The 20,880-nt window shown below is 49.1% G+C and overlaps 1 protein-coding gene across 2 annotated transcripts; it reads right to left on the minus strand.

Moving 5' to 3' along the window:
• Positions 1-4,117: 4,117 nt before the first annotated feature.
• ETV7 (ETS variant transcription factor 7) lies at positions 4,118-20,389 on the minus strand. Of its 2 annotated transcripts, XM_045012635.1 has the most exons (8): positions 20,280-20,389; positions 14,118-14,250; positions 12,940-13,104; positions 9,318-9,440; positions 8,423-8,638; positions 7,456-7,598; positions 7,211-7,311; positions 4,118-5,637 (listed from the first exon to the last, which is right to left on the minus strand). In XM_045012635.1, exons 1-8 carry the CDS (start codon positions 20,283-20,285, stop codon positions 5,520-5,522), a joined length of 1,005 nt encoding a protein of 334 aa, XP_044868570.1. In that variant the 5' UTR covers positions 20,286-20,389; the 3' UTR covers positions 4,118-5,519. The 2 variants fall into 2 exon arrangements, with proteins under 2 accessions (XP_044868570.1, XP_044868571.1); XM_045012636.1 differs by lacking the exon at positions 20,280-20,389 and having other exon boundaries at positions 14,180-14,196.
• Between the last annotated feature and the right edge of the window lie 491 nt (positions 20,390-20,880).

Raw genomic sequence — 20,880 nt, forward strand, 5'->3', positions numbered from 1 at the left:
AAGTCCTAGTGTGGACCAGGCCTGAGTCTCTATATATTATATAACTAAAATAGTGTTTTCTTGTAAAATAAACAAGGTTGTCAAAATGTTTAAGAAGCTTCATTTAAAATGAAATTAAAATGTTGATCTTATGCGGCCGGCCCCGCTCAGCCCCCTGCTGGTCTGGGGTTCTGTTCCGTTAGGCAGGCAGCGGGCTGAGCGGGGCCTACGGCTGGGACCCCAGCTGGCAAGGGTCCGGCAGCCAGAACCCCAGACCGGCAGCAGGCTGTGCAGGGCCAGTGGGCAGGACCTCAGACCAGCAGTGGGCTGAGCAGCTCAGCCCGCTGCCACTCAGGGGTTCCATCCACTGGCTCCTGCCAGCCAGGATCCTGACTGCTGGACCCGCTCAGCCTGCTGCCGGTCTGGGGTCCCGGCCCTGCCCACATACCGTGGGTACCTACCTTCTCCCTGGTTCTGGCCCATTCTCTCTCCGCACTGAGCACAGGGCTGGGAATTGGGGTGTAGGGTCTGGCCAGGAGCTAGAATGAGGGAGGGGGCTCAGGGTTGGGGCAGGAGGTTTGGGTGTGGAGGCTTACCTGGGCAGCTCCCATTTGGTGCAAGGGGTGAAGTTGGGATTGTGGGGGTGTGTGTGCAGGAGCTCCTGTTTGGCACTCAGGGTAAGTGGGGGATGTTGGAGTACAAGAGTCAGGATGTGGGGAGTGCATGGGGGGGCTGGGTATGTGGGGGTTGCAAGAGTCAAGGCAGAGGGCTGGGGGCATGTGAGGGGGTGCAGGTGTCAGGGTGTGGGGGGGTGAAGGAGTCAAGCAGAGGGATGGGTGTGTGGGGGGGGGCTCAGGGCAGGGACCTGGAGGGGGTGCAGGGATCAGGGTGTGCCTGGGGGGTCAGAGCAGAGGGCTGGGGGTGTGGGCTGGGGTCATGGGGTACTCACAGCAAGGGGCTGGAGGGGATATGCCCCTATTCCACCCCCTCTCCCCCTTCCCCAAGGCCCTACCCCTCCTTCTCTGCTTCCACCAGGAGCAGCGAGCAGGCTGACTCCACTCCTCCCCAATTCCTTCCTTCGCAAGGGCCATCAGCTAATTGGTGGGCAGGGAGGGAGGCATAGAGGAGGAGGAGGAGGAGGGGCAGGAACCCAGCACACTACAGGAAGAGGCAAGGGAGCTGGCAGGACCAATCTTCTGCCCCTTGCCCCCGTGGGAGGGGGCGTGGGGGACGAAGGGCAGAGAAGAGCAGGCTGAGCAGAGCAGGATTTTTAATGGTATGCTGCTGCTGCTGCCTGCCGGGACTCTGGCAGGCAGCAGCATGCCATTAAAAATTGGCTCGCATGCCATCTTTGACATGCGTGCCCAGGGCTGGTGCAAGGATGTTTCGCACCCTAGGCAAAACTTCCACCTTGCGCCCCCACCCTGAGGTGCCCCCCCTGTGGCAGCTCTGCCCTGAGGCACCCCCCTTGCAGCAGCTCCCCACCCCCACCCCAGCTCACCCCTGCTCTGCGCACACCGTCGCTGCTTCACTTCTCCCACCTCCCAGGCTTGCGGCACCTAAGCTGATTGGCGCTGCAAGCCTGGGAAGCGGGAGAAGTGAAGCAGCCATGGTGTGCTTGGGGAGAAGGTGGGGCAGGGGTGAGCTGGGGCGGGGAGTTCCCCTGCATGCCACTCCCCCCTTACTTGCTGCAGGTGGCCCTCCCCAGCTCCCTCTGCCTAAATGCTGGCGGTGACCGGGCTGGCTGAAGATCCGGTTGCTGCCGAAGAAAATGGTGCCCCCCAAATCCCAGTGCCCTAGGTGATCGCCTAGGTCACCTAAATGGTTGCACTGGCCCTGTGCATGCCATAGGTTGCCGACCCCTGCTGTAAGGCCTGATTTTCTGATATGGTAGCATTTGCATTCGTGTAAATGGAAATACGGTGCAGGACAATGAAGGAGTGGGCCACGGGTGTCTACTCATGGTGCAGCATAAAGTGTGTGCAAAACAGCCTTGGATCTCAGGCAAAACTTCCATCTTGCGCCCTCCCCCATCCCTGAGCCTCTGCCCTGACTGAGGCACCCCCTGTGGTAGCTTCCCCCCCCCCTCTGCCCTGAGGCGCCCCTCCTGCCCCCGCTCCGCCTCCTCCCCAAGCACGCCGTTGCTACTTCACTTCTCCCACCTCCCAGGCTTGCAGCGCCAATCAGCTTAGGCACTGCAAGTCTGGGAGGTGGGAGAAGTGAAGTGGCCACTGCATGCTTGGGGAGGAGGTGGGGCAGGGAGCTCCCTTGCGTGCCGCCCCCCCTTACTTGCTGCAGGCAGCCCTCCCCGCGCTCTCCTGCCCCAGCTCCCTCCGCCTAAATGCTGGCAGCAACCGGGGCAGCTGAAGATCCGGTCGCTGCCGAAGAAAATGCCACTGCGCCCCCCCCCCCAAATCCTAGTGCCCTAGGCGACCGCCTAGGTCACCTAAATAGTTGCACTGGCCCTGATCTCAGCCACTGTCTGTAGCCATTATATAGGGCTTTATTTCAGCATCTTGCTGCACACACAGAAATTGCTGCCTCAATGTATATACCCCTCCCCCTTGATTTTATTGTATGTATTTTTTTGCCCAAAGAGGAGGGAAGAACTGACTGACAGTCACAAGCCATGTCTCCAGCATCCCATCTTCCATCCCTCCAAACCTCACTCTCAGGAAATAGCTTCCCAAGCCACACCGTTATCTTGGAAGAGCCATCATGATTTACACACAGCTTATGAAAGGCATTCCATTAGCTGAGCACGTGCATGCCAATTTGTGGGGCATTTATTTGAATCAATTCTTTAGTTTAAAAAAAAACTGATCAAATGAAAATCACTCTAATTGCCTCAGAGAGAAGGTTCTAAAAACACAGATGTTTGGTTTGGGAGGGAAGGGGATTGTTGTTGTTTTTTTTTCCTGCAGACCAGTGCATCATGTTAGTGCTTTGCAAGCTCCTGGGCAGGCTAGCGAAAACATGATGGCACTTTGTGTTTTCTTTATGGCCTTTTGTGTACCCAATCTCTGGGCATTTTATAAGATGAGACTTATTGATGTGTGGCCCTTGTGCTGGCCCTCAGCACCAATGTGAAGCTTAATAAGGGTAGACCCTGATCCCGTAACGCTGAGTCACATGAATAGCTTTACAAACAGTGGGTCATATCCCCAGCTAGTGTAAATCAGCATGCATCTATTGACACTGAGTTCAATGCTACGTGCCTGCATAAAGTTATTCACATGCATAGGTGTCTGCAGGATCCTTGCCATACCCCTGTGAGATGGGTTTTACTATCCCTATTTTACACATGGGGAAACTGAGGCTTGCCTAGGGTCACATGGAGTCTGTGGTAGAGCCAGGAACTGAACCCAGCAATGCTGACTTTCAGAGTTGTTCCTTTAACCACTACGCCACATGTCCTCTCCCAGAGGTGGAACAGTCTCCAGAACTGGAGAGCAACAAAAATGATCAGAGGTTTAGAAAACATGGCCTGTGAGGAAAGGTTGAAAGAACTGGGCATGTTTGGTGTAGAGAAGAAAGAGGAAGTGGGAGAGAACCTGGTAGCCTCCAAGTATGTAAAGGGTTGTTGTAAAGAGGACCATGATAAATTGTTCTCCATGTCCACCAAGGGTAGGACAAGCAGAATAAGCCAATTCCTTCAATAAGGGAGATGGCAATAAGAGACTGGGAAAAGCTCTCTAATAAGGATACTTCAGCACTGAACAGGTTACCTAGGGAGGTGGTGGAATCTCCATCATTGGTGGCTGTTAAAAACCAGTTAAACACCTGTCTGGGATGGTCTGGGTTTACTTGGTCCTGTGTCAGCAGAGTGGGGTGAACTACATGACCTCTTGAGGTCCCTTCCAGCCCTACATTTCTCTGTGTATTATGTAGGGCCTAATCTTGCTGCCACTGAAATCCAGGGCAGGGATCCCATTGATTTCACCTTATTTTGTACACTGATTTTTAACTTAAACACCGATAGACCCGCTAAAGTTGAGATGGTGGCAGTGGTAGCAAACTTTAATTGCTCCTACACTGTACCTGTTCTGTGAGTAAACTGACAAATCTGCAGGCTTCTTAATCTCTCATCATTCAGTCACCACCAGTAAATGGAGTGAAGCAAATCAATCATTGGTGTTTATTCCCTCAACAAGAAGAAAATTTGACAATATCCATTTATATTTTTATAGATACGTGCGTGTGGTTTTAAGAGGACTTATGTCCTTACCTGTTACTAGTAATACCTGAGATTATTAAAAAAGGAATGAACTTGTAAAACCTAAATTGGCTTTTGCTGTTTGTTTGGGTTCTGCATATGACTCATCTTGGACACTGGAATCAGATTAGTCAGTTTCACTTCCAGGATCTTAATGCAGAGTTGCAGTGTCTCTGTCAAAAATACTGCAGGGCAATGTTTGAACTAATTGCATGGACATCTAACATGAGAACCTCTCTTGCTGTCAAACTGTGTAAAAAACACTTTGGCCCAAATGCTCAGCTAGTGTAAATCAGCATCACTCCACTGGACCTATAGCAATTTAATTTACACCAGGTGAGGATCTGATCCATTCTTTTAAGAGATAAACAAACCAAAAACTCAGATTCCAATCCCCCAAAATTTGGGAAGTTCTGGTCCAAATCTGAAATTAATGTCTGGCCCACTTCTCTAATGTACCAGATCAAAACCCCAGTTCCAAATAACCCCTCAATTTTTGCAACATGCATCTCTGAATCCTCCCGCAGTTATCAAGCCTACTTCTTCTCACTTATGCCAGTGAAACAGCTAGCCGATCTGTAATTCTCAAGTGTTCCTGTCGTTCATTCCTGTAATGTCACATTTTTTCATGGCCTGCTAATCATAAATGTAGTAGTAATAGAGTGAAATTAATTAAATATGCAGCTTAAAGAACTCCGTCAGTCTACACAAATCTTCACTCGAGCCCTGATTCGGCAAGGTACACCCGTCCAACTTTAGCATGTGAGAAGCTCTAGTGAAGTCAGTGGGACTATCACATGCTTAAAGTTAGACATGCATGCCAGTCTGTTGCTGCATCAGGGACAAAGACCCTGATTCAGGCAAGCACGTAAGATCATCCCTATTAATGACAGCACTCAAGCATGTGCTTAAGTGCTTTGCTGAATGGGGATGTCTTTGGTGATTTGAGGGCCATCAAGAAAAGGACTAGTTTTGAGACTCAAAGAATGAGCATTGTCCATAATGTATCAAATTTGATCATTTAAAAATAAAACAGAACAAAGAGAACCTATGAAGAAAAAACAACCAAGCAAAAGGCCAGACCACAGATTGATCTCTGATTACATAGGACTGGAGAACCATTTCTGTGCATGACCTTTGCTGCTAATGGTCCCTGGATGGCATAGTCTTTGACTAGAATATGTATTGAAGCCCTTAACTTGCAGCCAATAAGAAAAAGTTGGCCTCTTGTAAGAGCACAAGGCATCCTGATTTCTTCACAGTGGCATCAAAGCTTGTCTATAGCATAGCATGTTCCCACATTAGACACCATGCTGCAGATTTCCTAGGGTGAGACCTCCAGTGTGTCCTCCTTAAAATCCAGTCCTTCCTGCTCCTCACTCTCCAGCTGCTCTAGTTTGCTTGATTTGTCATGTAGTATCTCCCCATGACTCTTCAGAAATCTGGAATAAAAAACACTTTGGAATTGGCATCACTAGATCGAGAGCAGCCAAAATTCCCTGTGCGCTCAAGAGGGGCCTGATCCAGAGCCCGTTGAAGTCAACTGGAGTCTTTGCAGCGACTTCAGTGGGTTCTGAATCAGTCCTTAAGAGAGCAGGGAATGGAGCAGTTCTCAGAAGATGCTGGGCAACTTACAAGGTGCCTGATTCTGCAAGATACTCATTACCCTCATGTATTCCTCAGGAGCTGAGGGAGTTCAGGCAGGATGAGCAGGGCTGGCTCCAGGCACCAGTTGACCAAGCACGTGCTTGGGGCGGCACCTTGGGGCAGGGCGGCGCTTGGGGATTTTTTTTGGTTCATCGGGGCAGTGCTGGAGGGGGGTTTTTTGGTTCGGCAGCGCAGCGCTCAGGGGCGGAGCTTCAGGCGGCATGCCACTTGGGCAGTGCGGTGCTCGGGGGCGGGGCTTCAGGTGGCGTGCCACTTGGGCAGTGCGGCGCTCGGGGGGCAGGGCTTCGGGTGGCATGGTGCTCAGGGGGGGAGGTGGTGCGGCACTCAGAGGGGGGGCGGGGGCTTGGGGCAGCGCAGCGCTCGGAAGGAGGGCGGGGGCGCGGTGCTCGGAGGTGGGCAGGGCTTCTGGCGCATGGCGCTAGGAGGGGGGAATGGGTTTTGGCCGCACTGGGGGGGGGTCAGCAGCGCAGCGCTCGCGGGGGGGGTGGGGGTACGGTGGGGCAGCGCTCTTCTTTTTTTGCTTGGGGTGGCAAAAAAGTTGGAGCCGGCCCTGCCCATGAGACTAGTCTATAGATCCAAATCAGAACCTCTAATCCCAGCCCTTAGACTCCTGTAAAACAGGACCTAGCTTTTGGCTTTGCAGAGAAGAGCTCACAACTGAGGCTTTGCAAAACCAAAACCACCCCCTGTGTTTAACTCGGCCTGAAGGCCAACTTCTGCTCTCAGAAACATGTGTGCAGCTTTAGCGGGAACTGTGTGTGCATAAGGGTGGAAGTCAGGCTTTGGGCCGGATTCTCATTTCAGTTAACAGCAGTGTCCATCTAGAGCAATTCCATTTACTCCAGTGCAATTACTCTGGATATGCATCAATGTAACTGAGATGAGAATTTGGCTCTAACTTTTTTGAGGAAGTTTTAGATCTAAGGACATGAAGAGCACTCAGTGCACAGAATAGATGAAGGCAGCGGAGCAATTTTCCCATTAACTAGTAACATCCCTTTATATAGGGTCATTTTAGCTGTCTGACTTATGTCACCTAAATCAGTGGTTCTCAACCAGGGGTCTGGAGCCCCATGGGGGGGCCACAAGGAGGTTTCAGAGGGTCCACCAAGCAGGGCCAGCATTAGACTTGCTGGGGCTCAGGGTAGAAAGCCAAACCCCCACTACAGGTGAGCCCTGCCACCCAAGGCTGAAGCCAAAGCCTAAGCAACATAGCTTTTGTGGGGCCCCAGGCACTTGCCCTGGCTCTTGTTTGCAGAAAAACAGTTGTGGCACAGGTGGGCCTTGGACTTTTTATAGCATGTTGGGGGAGGGAGCTCAGAAAGAACAATGTTGAGAATCCCTGACCTAAATAACAGCTTCTGTCCCGGTTCCTTTTTGATAATGTTGAGTTTGTAGTAATGTCTTAAAGCTCTCGACATCTTCTCATAAGTCATGTTCACCCGGTTCTGTAAGAAGAAAAGACATTTCAGTACAAAACACCCCATAGGATCAGGCTCTAAAAGGAGGTGAGGCACTTCCCCTTTAACGTGGGGACAGGTAAGACCTGGTACTTGAGAGTTAAGGAATGACCAACTTAGTCTCAGACTTACCTTATGATTTCCCCAGAGCCTGGCAAGTCCATTAGGATCAACAACCCGGAAAATCTTGGCTTCTTTATCTTCCCACTTGATGTATGGCTCATACCGGCTGTCAGAGAGGAGCTGATAGACATAATCCCAGAGTAACCTGCAGTCTGCATGTTAACAGAAGAAAACATTGACAGTTTTAAGCTAGGAAGTGTCCACACAGTCTATAGCCAATCAGCAGACAGTGTTTATTAATACCTCCCTCTTATATAGTGCTTTACATTAGATCTCAAAGCACTTTACAAAGGAAGTAGTTATTGTTCATCACATTTTACAGATAGGGAAACTGAGGAACAGACTCATTGCTCTGGACCTCAGAAGCATGGGATAAGCTTCCCCGGCCAGGGAGACTGTCTAACCCTCACACACTGTGTAGCACTCTGTCCCTTTTTAGTGGTGGCTGGGTCATGTACTGAGGTTGAACCTGCTAACTTGGCTAACAGAGCTGGTCCTTTTAATGCTGGCAGTAGACTCATGCTCTTAAAACCAGAGGTTCTGGGTTCAACCCCTACTGTAATGATTCACCCAAAGGCATGGCACTGGACAAATACAGTTGTCATTTCTGCTCTCGGAGTAGGGCAGCAGGAGGCAAATGAGCCCCACACACTGTGCTCTCTCCAAGAGATCTTACCTTTTGTTCTTGTCATCTGTGTGGGCAAGGACACCTAACAGGACCCATCTCTAACTGTATACAGTAATGGTGATAGTCTCAAATCATCCTTGCAGCTCTAAATTGGCTGCTCTCACTGGACTCACCACTGAGTTTTGGGAAGCATAGACCTAGATTTCCCAGTGAAACCTCTTGTGTGCCCCTTGTTGGATGGAAACTGTTTACATCCCCAGGCATCTTATTTTTTCAGGCAGTGCTGCTTTCAATGCTGAGAGCCAGTCTGACTCAGACACGAGGCTTTAAAAATTAATACTCACTCACCTGCAATTTTTCCATCGACTGGGGCTGGCAGTGTATTGGGAAAAGAACAGATGATCTCTGCCCTGTAGCTGACTTCTGGGCTGTGATGAGAGAGGTTAAGTGGCTCCACTCTACAGGAAGCTTTGCTAGGAGACCTGGGCTGTTCTGCATGGCTCAGACAGCTCGTTGACAACGAGGGGACGGCAGCTGGGGAAACTTCTAACCTGCACTTCACACCTGCAAGGAAACCCAACGCATCCTTGTTTGTTACAGTATTTCCAGGATGACCCTATGAGAACAATTTACCAGTATGATATGGAGCACAGACTGGCTAGGATGGACTTCTGGGCAAAGTCCATGCCCCATGTCTGCTCCAGGTGGATGATGGACAAGGTTCTCCTGGCACTGATGTTAGTGTAACGCTGACTTCAGTGCATGCAAGTGGAGAATGGAGTCTATTGGGCCATCCTAAGGGAGGGGAACTGTTGCAGAAGGAAGCAGTGAGGAACTGAAAGGGCACTGAGGTGATGGTAGGGAGCCACTGGCTAGGAGGAGGGTAGATAGTGAGTCATCAGAGGAAGCCAGGAAGGGAAGGTGAAGAATGTCAGATCAGGCTAGGACAAAACATCATATAAGGCATCTAAAAGCTGGGCTTCCAAAAACTGAGGCAACTCAAAATTAGAGGCCATGGCTGAAACTGTCACCCCCAGGTGACTTGCTGATGGCTGCAGTCTATCAGAGCTGGGATTAGAATTGGGGACTCCCTGTCCCCATTCCTGTGCTCGGCCCACTAGGTCTTGCCCTCCCTCAGACAAAAATGTAAACATGCAAATGAGAGAGCTGACAGGCTTGTTTCCTTGATGAACCCCACACCCACCTCCCACACCCACTGAAGGCTCCTAAATAGGCACGGTACCTTCCGGATGGCTCTGGATCTGCATGTGTTTTGCCTCCCTAAAGGGTGAGTTAAATAAAGGGCTGCACACCAGGGCTCTTCTCTGGGTCTTAATGTAGTGGAGTAACTCATACAAAACATCACCTGTGGGGAAAGGAAAGACAGTTGGGTGCATCTGGATTAGTAGGGTCTGAAATGTGTTTAATCACAGCAGTCTGCCTGGGCAAGGGGTACCCTGCGCAGTGAAATGGGCATGGAAAGCTGACACACATCCTCTGCTGTCATGTGGTCTCTAGCCATGTGCCTAGCTGCTGCCCAGTCCATCACGGTTTAAGGGACTCTTGTAGATAAGGCACTAGACTAGACGCAGATACCATCAAGGGATAGATTTTTAAGGCCAGAAGGGGCTGTTTGACTTCCTGTGTAACATGATGTGCTAAGGGCATAGAATTTCACCAAAGTCTCAGATCTTCTAGACTCAGTGTCCTTGGACCAGTCACTTGATGGCTCTCTGCCTTAGTTCCCCATCTGCAAAATGGGGCTGATGCCTTTGTCAGTCTTGTTTCATTACACTGTAATCTCTTTGGAGCAGGGACAGTCTCTTCCTATGTGCAGGTACAATGCACTAGGCACAGTGGCTCTGAGCTGGGTGTGAGCCTCTGGTGCTACCGTAAGGCAAATAATTATGAAGTCTTCTCCATGTGCAGTAGCAGAATTCAAGCAGTCCACCATCTGTTCCCTCCGCGCTTGTGTATTTCTTGACAGGCATATCCCACACTTGCATAGGACCTTGCACCCCAAAGGACCTCAAACTTTTAACAGACAAATTACAAAGGGTCAGTTCACCTGCCACTGAAACTGCAGCCACCTCTGGGGTGGAACACAACAGCTGTTTTTAACAGTGCATTACAACTTTACACAGCAGTTCAGTATAGGAAACAAACTTACTATACCTAACTAAAACTGCAGGAGAACTATGTATGGCCTGTGTGTGATGCTGGCAGACCAGGTGTCAGCTCATGCAAGGTCCCCACATCCCAACTAAACACTGACAAATACACAGCTGGAATCAATCTGACTCACCTGTGTGTTAGCATTATTAAAATGGGTATTAAATTATAAAAATGTGTTTATGGAATGCTTGTGAGTTGCTGCATGCATTAATTTCACTTAACATCTGTATCCCATATTGTATTGTACATCTCTGTAAATCAGACTGGAGAGGGACATTAACTAGTGTGAAATGCTGGTCTACAACAGACTGCCCTGGTCAATAAGGGCTAGTCTACAATGGCAACGCTAAAGCGCTGTCATGGCAGCGCTTTCACATGGATTGTGTGGTTGCGGCACACATCCCAGCGCTCTTAATAATTAATAATAAAAAAAACCCACCTCCACCAGGGGTGCAGCTACCAGCGCTGAAACTTGCTGCCCTCAGGGGGGTATTTTTCCCACCCCTGAGTGAGAAAGTTGCAGTGCTGTAAATGGCCAGTGTAGACCAGCCCTAAGGAAGGCCCGATAACACCAGATGAACTAGAGCGGAACATTAAAAAGGACAAAAGACTTTGTTTACTCTTCCCCTGCCCACCCCATGAAGATGAATCATGCAAGTGAATTCCTCCCTCAGCTGAGTTTGCAGCTCAGAGCCCAAGGAAGGAGGAAATAAAAACCCCTGATCAGGAGGAAATGATCTCTATGCTGTTTGAATGCTCTAAGGGGCAACATTTTCTAGACCTAAACAAGAGCTTGCTTATTATAAAGCTTCTGTTACCTTTAGAATCTTAAGATTGGAACTCATTTGTGTGTGTTCACCTGCTTAACCTCGTAAATAACTCTCTTGCTTCCTTTTCCTAGTTAATAAGTCTTTAGCTAGCTTATTCTAGGACTGGCTGCAAGCATGGTCTTTGGTGCGAGTTCTAAAGTGCAACTGACCTGGCGTAAGTGGCTGGATCTCTACTGTACTCCATTCTAAAGGACCCACTTTAACATTACCATAACTCAGAACAAAACCCCTGAGAGAAAATACAGTAGAGATCCAGCCACTTACCGCAGTCCTCTGACTAGGAATAACCTGAATATTGCTGTGATCCTTGGTGTAAGGAATCCTCTATTGCAAAGGTATTGCCTACCTCCCTGTCCCTTTTGCCTCCCCTGTCAGCAAGGCTGTCGACGGGGTGGGGGAAGGGGTAGCAACATTAAAGCGCTGCCACAGCACTTTAAGGATGGTCCTTTCCTGTGGCAGCGCTTTAAAGTTGCTGCCTGCCCCCCATCGCAGGGACGCCGAGGGGCACAGCAGCTGCCCTGGGGCTGGTGATTTTAAAAGGGCCTGAAGCTCCAGACGCCACTACCGCAGCAGCGACGTCCAGAGCTCTGGGCCCTTTAAATCAACACAGGAGCCCCAGGTGGCACAGGCTAGGTAGCCTGGAAGGGCTGGCTGGGGGATGCTGACCCCCCAGCCCTGCTCCTTCTGTCTAAGGCCCTGCCCCTTCTGGGGGACAGAGCTGCTCCCCTCCCTGTCCCCATATCAGTAAGTGTCCTCAGTTACTTTCACCACTCCCTGGGTGGCAAAACAGATGGGAGAAAATGAGGGGACTGTCTGTTGTTCCATGTTAAGACTGCTCTGGCACATAAGGTGCTTACACTTGATTGGTTGGTGAAATTTAACTCTAGAACTCAAAACCAGGTTGGGGGCCTGGTTCTTAACCATCTGCCCTTGGTACTCATGCTCTTAAGCCATTGAAGGACAGCTTGACAGTGTGTGAGAACACAAGGCAGGATTCAAAACGCAACTGACATTTGTATGAATGAGAACATCCAGAGTTCTTAGATGGTAAAAGAGATGCTTATGCTTCAGGGCATACACCAATCTCTACAGATGGGTCAGGAAGAAACTTTCTTCATAGGCAGGTTCCCCACTGCAGTGTTCTTAAACCTGTCTCTGAAGCATTCCATATGGGACACTTCCAGAGGTAGGAAACTGGACTATATGGATCACTGGTCTAATCTAATTTGGCAGTTCCTGTAATCCTGCCTAGCTATGGCCTAGATGGGTGAGAGAGGCTTGGTAGGGATGCTCTCTGCATTGTGATTTTGTTTCTTCCCCCTTTCCTCAGGGCATCGAAACAAGACTGGGCAGGATTTTGATACTTTGTTACTGTCCTTATCTGCATTACCAAGAGGCCCCAAATAATATATGGAGATATGTCTATCCCATAGAACTGGAAGGGACCTTGAAAAGTCATCAAATCCAGTCCCCTGCCTTCACAGCAGGACCAAGTACTGTCTCTGACAGATTTTTGCCCCAGATCCCTAAATGGCCCCATCAAGGATTGAACTCACAACCCTCAGTTTAGCAGGCCAATGCTCAAACCACTAAGCTATCCCTCCCACCAGAGCAGGGTGCCATGGTACTAGATTCTGTACAGACACATTGTGAAATTATCCCTCCTCTGAAAGGTTGACAGTCTAATCAGACCACAGGTGAGTGGGGAAATGACTTGCCCTAGGTCACACAGCAAGTCAGTAGCAGAGGGATGAACTGAAGCCAGGTTTTTCAGAATCCCAACCCAGTGCCCTATCCTGTGGACCGCACTGTACAGCACATTCAGCAGTGTCATTACAAAAGACTACTGTTTCCTCTGACCTGAACTAGGAGCCCTGTATCTGAAATCCTCCTTGGTGAGAATGCAAAGGGCTTTTCCGTTCATTTCAAACTTGCTTTCGTCTGTTTGCCGGAGTGAATATTCTTTCTCAGCCCATCTTAGCCAGTGAATCACATCATCCTTGCTCCACAGTGAGGGCTGGATTCCTGAAACCAAGCAAGAACAATCTCTGAAATAAAGCCCCAGTGAGAACAGGGGTGGGACGAGACACTGATCTTGTCCAGCATCAAACTTCCCTTCTAAAGGAACTACTTTCCAATTACAGTAAATCAGAACAAACCCCTGAGAGAGAAAATGCAGTACAGATGAGCTTGATGGATAACGTTTGGCTCTGGTATCATCCACTTACTCCTCCTAACATCACTGGCTCAGATTCTCAGAGGACTAGGAACTATGTGCACAGTTACAATAGGAGTTGTTTGCCTAATTCTGAGGCCTGTTTGAAAATCCCAGCCTCTGAGTATAACTAGTCCTATCTCCTCCCAAAGCACGTGACAGCCATTACTGCATCCTCACACCCTGGTGAGAGCAGTGACTGGCATTAGACCAACTTATTTACATGACATTAGAACCTATAGCTCCAGCTGACATCCTGGTCCCATTACCCTAGGTTCTGTACAGACAGTAAGAAAAGGTGCCTAACTCAGATTTCATGTAACCCTCTGGGTCAGTGTTACTCCCTTTTGTCCTCATACACAGGCACATAAAAGGTAAGGTAGAGTTTGCACGCCTGGGTCCTGGAAAGGTCAGGGACATAGGGATGTGAGGAAGGAAATCAAGGCAGCAGGAACTGACTTAAGAGTCCCATTTCTTGGGAAAAGTCACTTCACTGTTCTGTGCCTCAGTTTCCCCACTTGTGAAATGACGATGACTTACCCGCTTCTAAGGTAACTAATGTTTGTGAAACCAATATGAGCACAGTGTGTACTATTCCCCCTTCTAGTGACTGGTCAGCTGGAGCATAACAGCCTACTAGTGCTATTTGTTAATGGAGTTACTCCTTTAGCTCCAGGGGTAGAGGTCTTCAGTACTGAAGATCCAGAAGTCAGATTATGCTGGTGTCCTATGTAGTGGGCTGTAGCTTTTGCACAGTGCTTTATAAAATACCTCCTCAGTTATGTTAATTTGTAGGCCATTAAACAAGGCACCATCTACTCACTGAGCCTGCCTGGTAATTTGAAGATTTCTCCTTCACTGATTGGCTGCGAGAAGGCTGCACACCTGGATTGTGATTGCAGTGGTAAGGAAACTGCTGTTACAGGGCTCACAGAAGAACTGACTGTCACTTCACCCTGGGGGAAAGAGGTTAACACGTCAACTGACAAAGAACAGCACCAGCTGTAAGTACCCTGCTGCTGGACCCAAGCATGGATATTTTTTAAAGCAGTCTCAAACAGTAACATTATTCTGTTTAATGCAGGTATCCTCTTGTAACCTCTCCTCAAAAACTCAGCAAACTTGAGCCTGGTATGGTAGGTGGAGGGGACACTATCAGGGAAAATCCACTGCAGGAACCAGTGCTGATTCAGTTTAGGGTACTCTCCTCTGAGTCAGTCCTGAATCAGTGCTGTGTTCCTGGAAGTGCCATCTTACGCCCAAGACATAAAGCAGAAGTGCTAACTGTCTGTGGTGGTCAGATTCCCCCTCACTTGCTGCAAGAGCAGGCTAGGGAAGGATTTTTAACCCTCATGTACTGACCAAAAGTCACTGGGGCAATTGCACCCTCTCCCTAATTTCTCCCTAAACTTTAACATTGGCTCTATACTTCTTAAGCACACCATGCTCACAGTCCAGAGATGGAGGAATTGATCTGTGGGATGGAAGGAGCTATATATCTAGGAAGGATGGCCTAGTGCAGTGGGTCTCAAACTTTTTTTTTTTACTGGTGACCCCTTTCGCATCGCAAGCCTCTGAGTGCGACACCCCCCCCCAAATAAATTAAACACCCTTTTCAATATATTTAACACCATTATAAATGCTGGAGGCAAGCAGGGTTTGGGGTGGAAGTTGACCGCTCACAACCCCCCATGTAATGACCTTGGGACCTCCTGAGGGGTCCCAACCCCCAGTTTGAGACCCCTCTGGCCTAGTGAATAGGGTGCTGGCCCAAGTTCAATTCCTAGCCCAGCAGCAGGCTGCTTGAGCGCTCGTAGGCAGGTCACTTAATCTACCTTGTGCCTCCAAAAAAAAACCAACCAAAAAAAAAACAAAAAAACCAGAGCTAATATTTCCCTACCTCACTCGGGTGGCTGAAGGTTAATTCTGTTAATGACTGTGAGATGCTCAGGATACCATGGCAATGGCAGCCATTTATTAGCTGTATTCCCTCTACCTCCCTCGTCAACTTCAGCATAAATGGCAGCTCCCACCCTTGTATGGCCTTATTTACCATAGTGTTCAAGCACCTCACGTTCTTTAATGGGTTTATCCTTCCAACATCCTGTGAGGTAGGGCTACCCCCACTTAGATGGGGGAACTCGTCTCACACATTGCCAGACTAAGGCCTAGATCCTCAAAGGTGCTGCCTAACGGTGACTTTCCCAAGGTCCCACAAGGGGGCTGTGGCAAAGCCTGGAATTAACCTGGACCTGTGGAGAATAGGATTTAATACCATAACCCCCAGACCATCCATCTGCTGTAAGAGTTCCCTCTGTATCCCCTGGGAATTGATTATATGGGGTATGCATAACTGATTCTAATGGATAATCCTTGTTCAGTGCTGAAGAGGGGAGGGGGATCATGAAGAGGGTCCCTGCCAATTGGCTCGGGGGGGGGGGGGGGGAGGGATATCATCCCAAACCCAGTCTGTCACTCCTGTTAATCCAGAACATGTTTTATTGGCCTTGTGGATGGGGGGAAGTTGTAGACCTGAGATCCTGATCTTTAGTAATGCTTTTGCTAGTCTCCCATGACATCTTCATAGACAAACTAGGGGCAATGTCATCTAGATGAACGAACTTAAAGTGGGTGCAAAATTGGTCAAAAGACCATACTCTAGATAGTGGTTTGCTGTCAAGCTGGAGGGACTGATAACTACTCTCAGTGGGGCACTGCAGAGGTCTGTCCTGGTCCAGTATTATTTTCATTAATGACCTAGATAATGGAGTCTAGAGTGTGCATAAAAATTTTGCAGATGACACCAAGCTGGGAGGGGTTGCTAACACTTTAGAGGAGAGGATTAGAATTCAAAGCAACCTTGACAAACTGGAGAACCAGTCTGAAATCAACCATCTGAAATTCAACTAAGACAAGTGCAAAGTACTCCACTTAGGAAGGAAAAATCAAATGCACAATCCCAAAATTGGAGATAACCTGCTAGGTTATAGTGGATCACAAATTTAATGCAAGTCAAAAATGTGGTGCAGTTGCAAAAAAGCCTAATATCCTTCTCAGGTGTATTATATCATATGTAAGACAGTGGAGGTAATTGTCCTGCTCTATTTGGCACTGTTGAGATCTCAGCTGGAGTACTATGTCCAGTTCTGGGTGCCTCACTTCAAGATGTGGACAAATGGGAGAGAGTCCAGAGGTTTAGAAAGCTTGACCTATGAGAAAAGGTTACTGAGCAACTTTAGCCTTGAGAAAAGGAGGGACGGGGGGAAACTGATAACAGGTCTTCACATATTTGAAGATTAAGAGGACTGATCAATTGTTCTCATGTCCATAAAAAGTAGCATGAGGAGTAATGGGCTTATGCATCCAATCCAATTTATATTGTGAAATGTGCAAGGAAGTAGTCTTTTCCCCTCCCCCTTTGAATCCCAGTAATGTGATTCTAACCAATTGCTGAGCTGACTTTACACTGGAAAAGATTTCACTCCCTGGGAACTTTACTACCCACCCTGCAAAAAGATTTAGCCAAATTTTCTAAACCAGCCACTGATTCTGGGCACCTTAATTTCTGGGAGCCCAGCTTGGGCCTGAGTGGTGGAGGTGCCGCACCCTTGCAGTTCCCAGTGACTTCATTTGGAGTTGGGGGTGCTCAGCACCTCCAAAAATCAGATGCAAAGATACACAAATTGAGCAGCTCCAAATTAAGGCACGCAAAACCACCAGCCACTTTTTTTAAAAGTTGGCCATACACTTTTCTCACCTTTCCAAGCTACCAAGGAGCATCCAGACTCTAAAGCAAGGATCCTCAGCCGCAGGCAGTTCCTTCGCACAATCAGTATGTGTCACTCTAGTTGAGCCTAAAGATGTGAACCTGGTATCAGCCAGAATGAATGGTGCATTCATGGGAGGGGCTACTGGCAATGTGAATATTCTTATCTACAGGCACAGGGCCATTCTCCTCCTGACCTGCTGCTTACAAACAGGGAAGAATCGGTAGGGGAAGTAGAAGTGGTGGCAACCTGGGCAGCAGTGACCAGGGGCGGCTCTAGCAATTTCGCCGCTCCAAGCATGGCGGCACGCCGCGGGGGGCGCTCTGGCAGTCGCCGGTCCCGCGGCTCCGGTGGACCTCCTCAGGCGTGCCTGCGGAGGGTCCGCTGGTCCCGGGAGGGCAACCGGCGGAGCGCCCCCCGCGGCATGCCGCCCCAAGCACGCGCTTGGCGTGCTGGGGCCTGGAGCCAGTGACCATGAGATGGTTGAGTTCAGGATCCCCACAAAAGGAAGAAAGGAGAGCAGCAAAATACAGACCCTGGACTTCAGAAAAGCAGACTTTGATTCCCTTAGGGAACTGATGGGCAGGATACCTTAGGAGGCTAATCTGAGGGGGAAAGGAGTCCAGGAAAGCTGGCTGTATTTTTAAAGAAGCCTTATTGAGGGCGCAGGAACAAAACATCCCGATGTGCAGAAAGAATAGCAAATATGGCAGTTGACCAGCTTGGCTTAACAGAGAAATCTTCAGTGAGCTTAAACACAAAAAGGAGGCTTACATGAAGTGGAAACTTGGATATATGACTAGGGATGAGTATACAAATATTGCTCCAGCATGCAGGGGTGTAATCAGGAAGGCCAAAACGCAACTGAAGTAGCAGCTGGCAAAGGATGTGAAGGGTAACAAGAAGGGTTTCTACAGGTATGTTAGCAACAAGAAAAAGGTCAGGGAAAGTGTGGGACCCTTATTGAATGGGGGAGGCAACCTAGTGACAGATGTGGAAAAAGCTGAAGTACTCAATGTATTTTTTTCCCCTCAGTCTTCACAGACAAGGTCAGCTCCCAAACTGCTGTCCTGGGCAATACAGTGTGGGGAGGAGGTGAGCAGCCCTCAGTGATGAAAGAACAGGTTAAGGACTATTTAGAAAAGCTGGACATGCACAAGTCCATGGGTCCAGATCTAATGCATCCAAGGGTGCTGAGGGAATTGGCTGAGGTGATTGCAGAGCCATTGGCCATTGTCTTTGAAAATTCATGGTGAGCAGGGGAGGTCCTGACAATTGGAAAAAGGCAAATGTAGTGCCCATCTTTGAAAAAGGGAAGAAGAAGAACCTGGGGAACTACAGACAGGTCAGCCTCACCTCAGTCCCTGGAAAAATCATGGATCAGGTCCTCAAGGAATCCATTTTGAAGTACTTGGAAGAGAGGAAGGTGATCAGGAACAGTCAACATGGATTCACCAAGGGCAAGTCATGCCTGACGAACCTGATTGTGGTCAGGCATGGATATGGGAAAAGCAGTGAATGTGATATATCTTGACTTTAGCAAAGCTTTTATATGGTCTCCCATAATATTCTTGCCAGCAAGTTAAAAAAGTATGGATTGGATGAATGGACACTACCTGAAGGGGGGTTCCAAAGAGAATGGAGCTCAGCTGTTCTCGGCGGTGGTAGCTGACAGAACAAGGAGCAATGATCTCAAGTTGCAGTGGGGGAGGTCTAGGTTGGATATTAGGAAACACTATTTCACTAGGAGGGTGGTGAAGCACTGGAATGGGTTACCTAGGGAGGTGGTGGAATCTCCTTCCTTAGAGGTTTTTAAGACCTGACTTGGCATAGCCCTGGCTGGGATGGTCCTGCTGTGAGCAGGGGGTTGGACTAGATGACCTCCTGAGATCTCTTCCAACCCTAATCTTTTATATTTTATGATCTCTCCTGGTCTTAATGTCTTCATAACATGGCCCAAGGTAGCCACACCATTACATTTGAGCAACAATTTATAACTGCAGTAGAAGATGCACCATTTCCATTTATGGAGTGGTTGTGTATTATGGAACTAGGAAGTCTCATACTTTATGTGGACAATGTCTTTAATGTCTAGTGTTAATTGTGTCCAAACCAGGAAGATCCTTCCAAAATTAATCTCTGCACTTCTTTCAGCAAGTCTGTTATTAGCTTTATTAGCAGTAGTATTGTTTATCTGCTTTTAAAATAAAACAAAACAAAAAAAGCTCTATTTACTAGGAGACAATCCAGCATGAACTTGTAACACTTTTTACAGCAACATGAGGCATGTTTCAGATTCATTCTAAGCAACAGGCTACAGGAAAAATAAAAGTGAAAGATTAGCAGGGTAAATTATGTGTTTCTCTTCTGGAAAGACACTTTCCAACTTTGGGTTTTTTTCTCCCCTTGCTCAACTATATTGCAGCTAGATTTACCCTTTTGAAAAAAAAATCCAGGTGGCTGATATTCTGCCAATTTGCAAGTATTCTTGGGAGACCAGAAAAGCAGCCTTAATTATTCCATTTATTTTCTCCTTTTTAGAGTGCATAAGGCTCCTTCATTTCCTTAGTTCTCATGGGTTCTCTTCAAGGGGTCTATGGAGGCTTGCTGCAGACTTCATAAAACTTACCTTGAAACACAACCTAAATCATAGAGTATTCCAGCAGCTCTAAATTAAGGTGATCTTGTAAAATTATGGGGGAGGTATTACAAAAAATTATTCTCTGCCTAATGCTGGTATATTGGTCCACGCTCTATATACCGAAGCATGATCTAGCCCGCTTTGCCTCCTTCCCCTTATGAACTGTCCCGAAGGAAGGAAGGAAGGGGAATTCCAGTGTTTGTTAATTACAGGCTTATACAGAGCAAGGAGGATCAGAATGTTTCAAGATCTGAAGCCTCAGCAAGACTGTAAGTGTCTGGGGGTGGGGGGCAGAGTAGGGGGGCTAGGAGAGCTTGGGGATTTGGGGGGAGAGCTATACTGAGGGGGCAGAGACTTCTAGCGAGGGTGTATGAGGAAGGTTGCTAGAAGTGTTTGAATTGAAGGGAGGAATATTGCTGGGGAGGGGGGTGAGTTAGCAGGGCTGTCTGAGGGGATGGGGTCGGGAAGGAAGCCGGCAGGGGGTGCTTGTGGGGACTGGGGGAAGGAAGGCTGCGGGGAGGGGGAGTGCACGGGGAGGTGAGTGGCTGTTGCAGCAGCGATGTGGCTCAGCTCTTACCTGCATTGCAGGTGGAGGTGGGAGGTGCAGCTCCGGCCCTGGGGGGCTCCGCTCCCGCTGCTCCTCAAGCAGGCTTCCCCCAGTTCCCCCCCACTCAGCCAGCTGGGGAGCGATCCCTTCCCTCCGCCCCGGGCTGCCTGGTCCCCCACTCGCGAGCGCAGACACAGCAGTGTGTGGTCGCTGGTCTGATCCTTCCGGGAAACGAAAACGAAACAAACCGGATCTGAGAGAAGCAGGCGCTCAGCCCCGGGGCAACAGCGGCGTCCCCCCTCCCCATGCCGCCCGGGCCTCCTGCCAGCTCCCAGCGGTGCCCCGCCCTGCAAAGACCTGGGGGCGCAGGGTTGGGTGGATGGCGGTGGGATCAAGGTGGCAGGGCTTGTGCCAAACCCTGGCAGTTCCTAGCCCCGGCCCCTCTAGGCTTGGCAGTTCCTAGCCCTGGCACCCCAATTGCTTGATCCCTGCTGCCTCTTTCATTACAAATTAAGCACTGCAGGGTGGCCACCAGCTAAGCTGCCTGATGCCACTGCCAGGGAACTGCCATCTCAGGGTATGAGGCAGGCACTTCTGGGCTGGAGGATTTTGACAGCCAGAGGCAGGGGGG

Source organism: Mauremys mutica, chromosome 4 (assembly GCF_020497125.1).
Source record: "Mauremys mutica isolate MM-2020 ecotype Southern chromosome 4, ASM2049712v1, whole genome shotgun sequence".
NCBI classification, from domain to species: Eukaryota; Metazoa; Chordata; order Testudines; family Geoemydidae; genus Mauremys; species Mauremys mutica.

What these genes read in the sequence shown, in the direction of transcription:
- ETV7 (XM_045012635.1), bottom strand. An exon ending in GATCCAGAGCCATCCGGAAG is followed by an intron (nt 8,639 to 9,317) that starts GTACCGTGCCTA and finishes GTTTCCTTGCAG; the next exon opens with GTGTGAAGTGCAGGTTAGAA. An exon ending in GGCTCTGGGGAAATCATAAG is followed by an intron (nt 7,312 to 7,455) that starts GTAAGTCTGAGA and finishes TTCTTCTTACAG; the next exon opens with AACCGGGTGAACATGACTTA.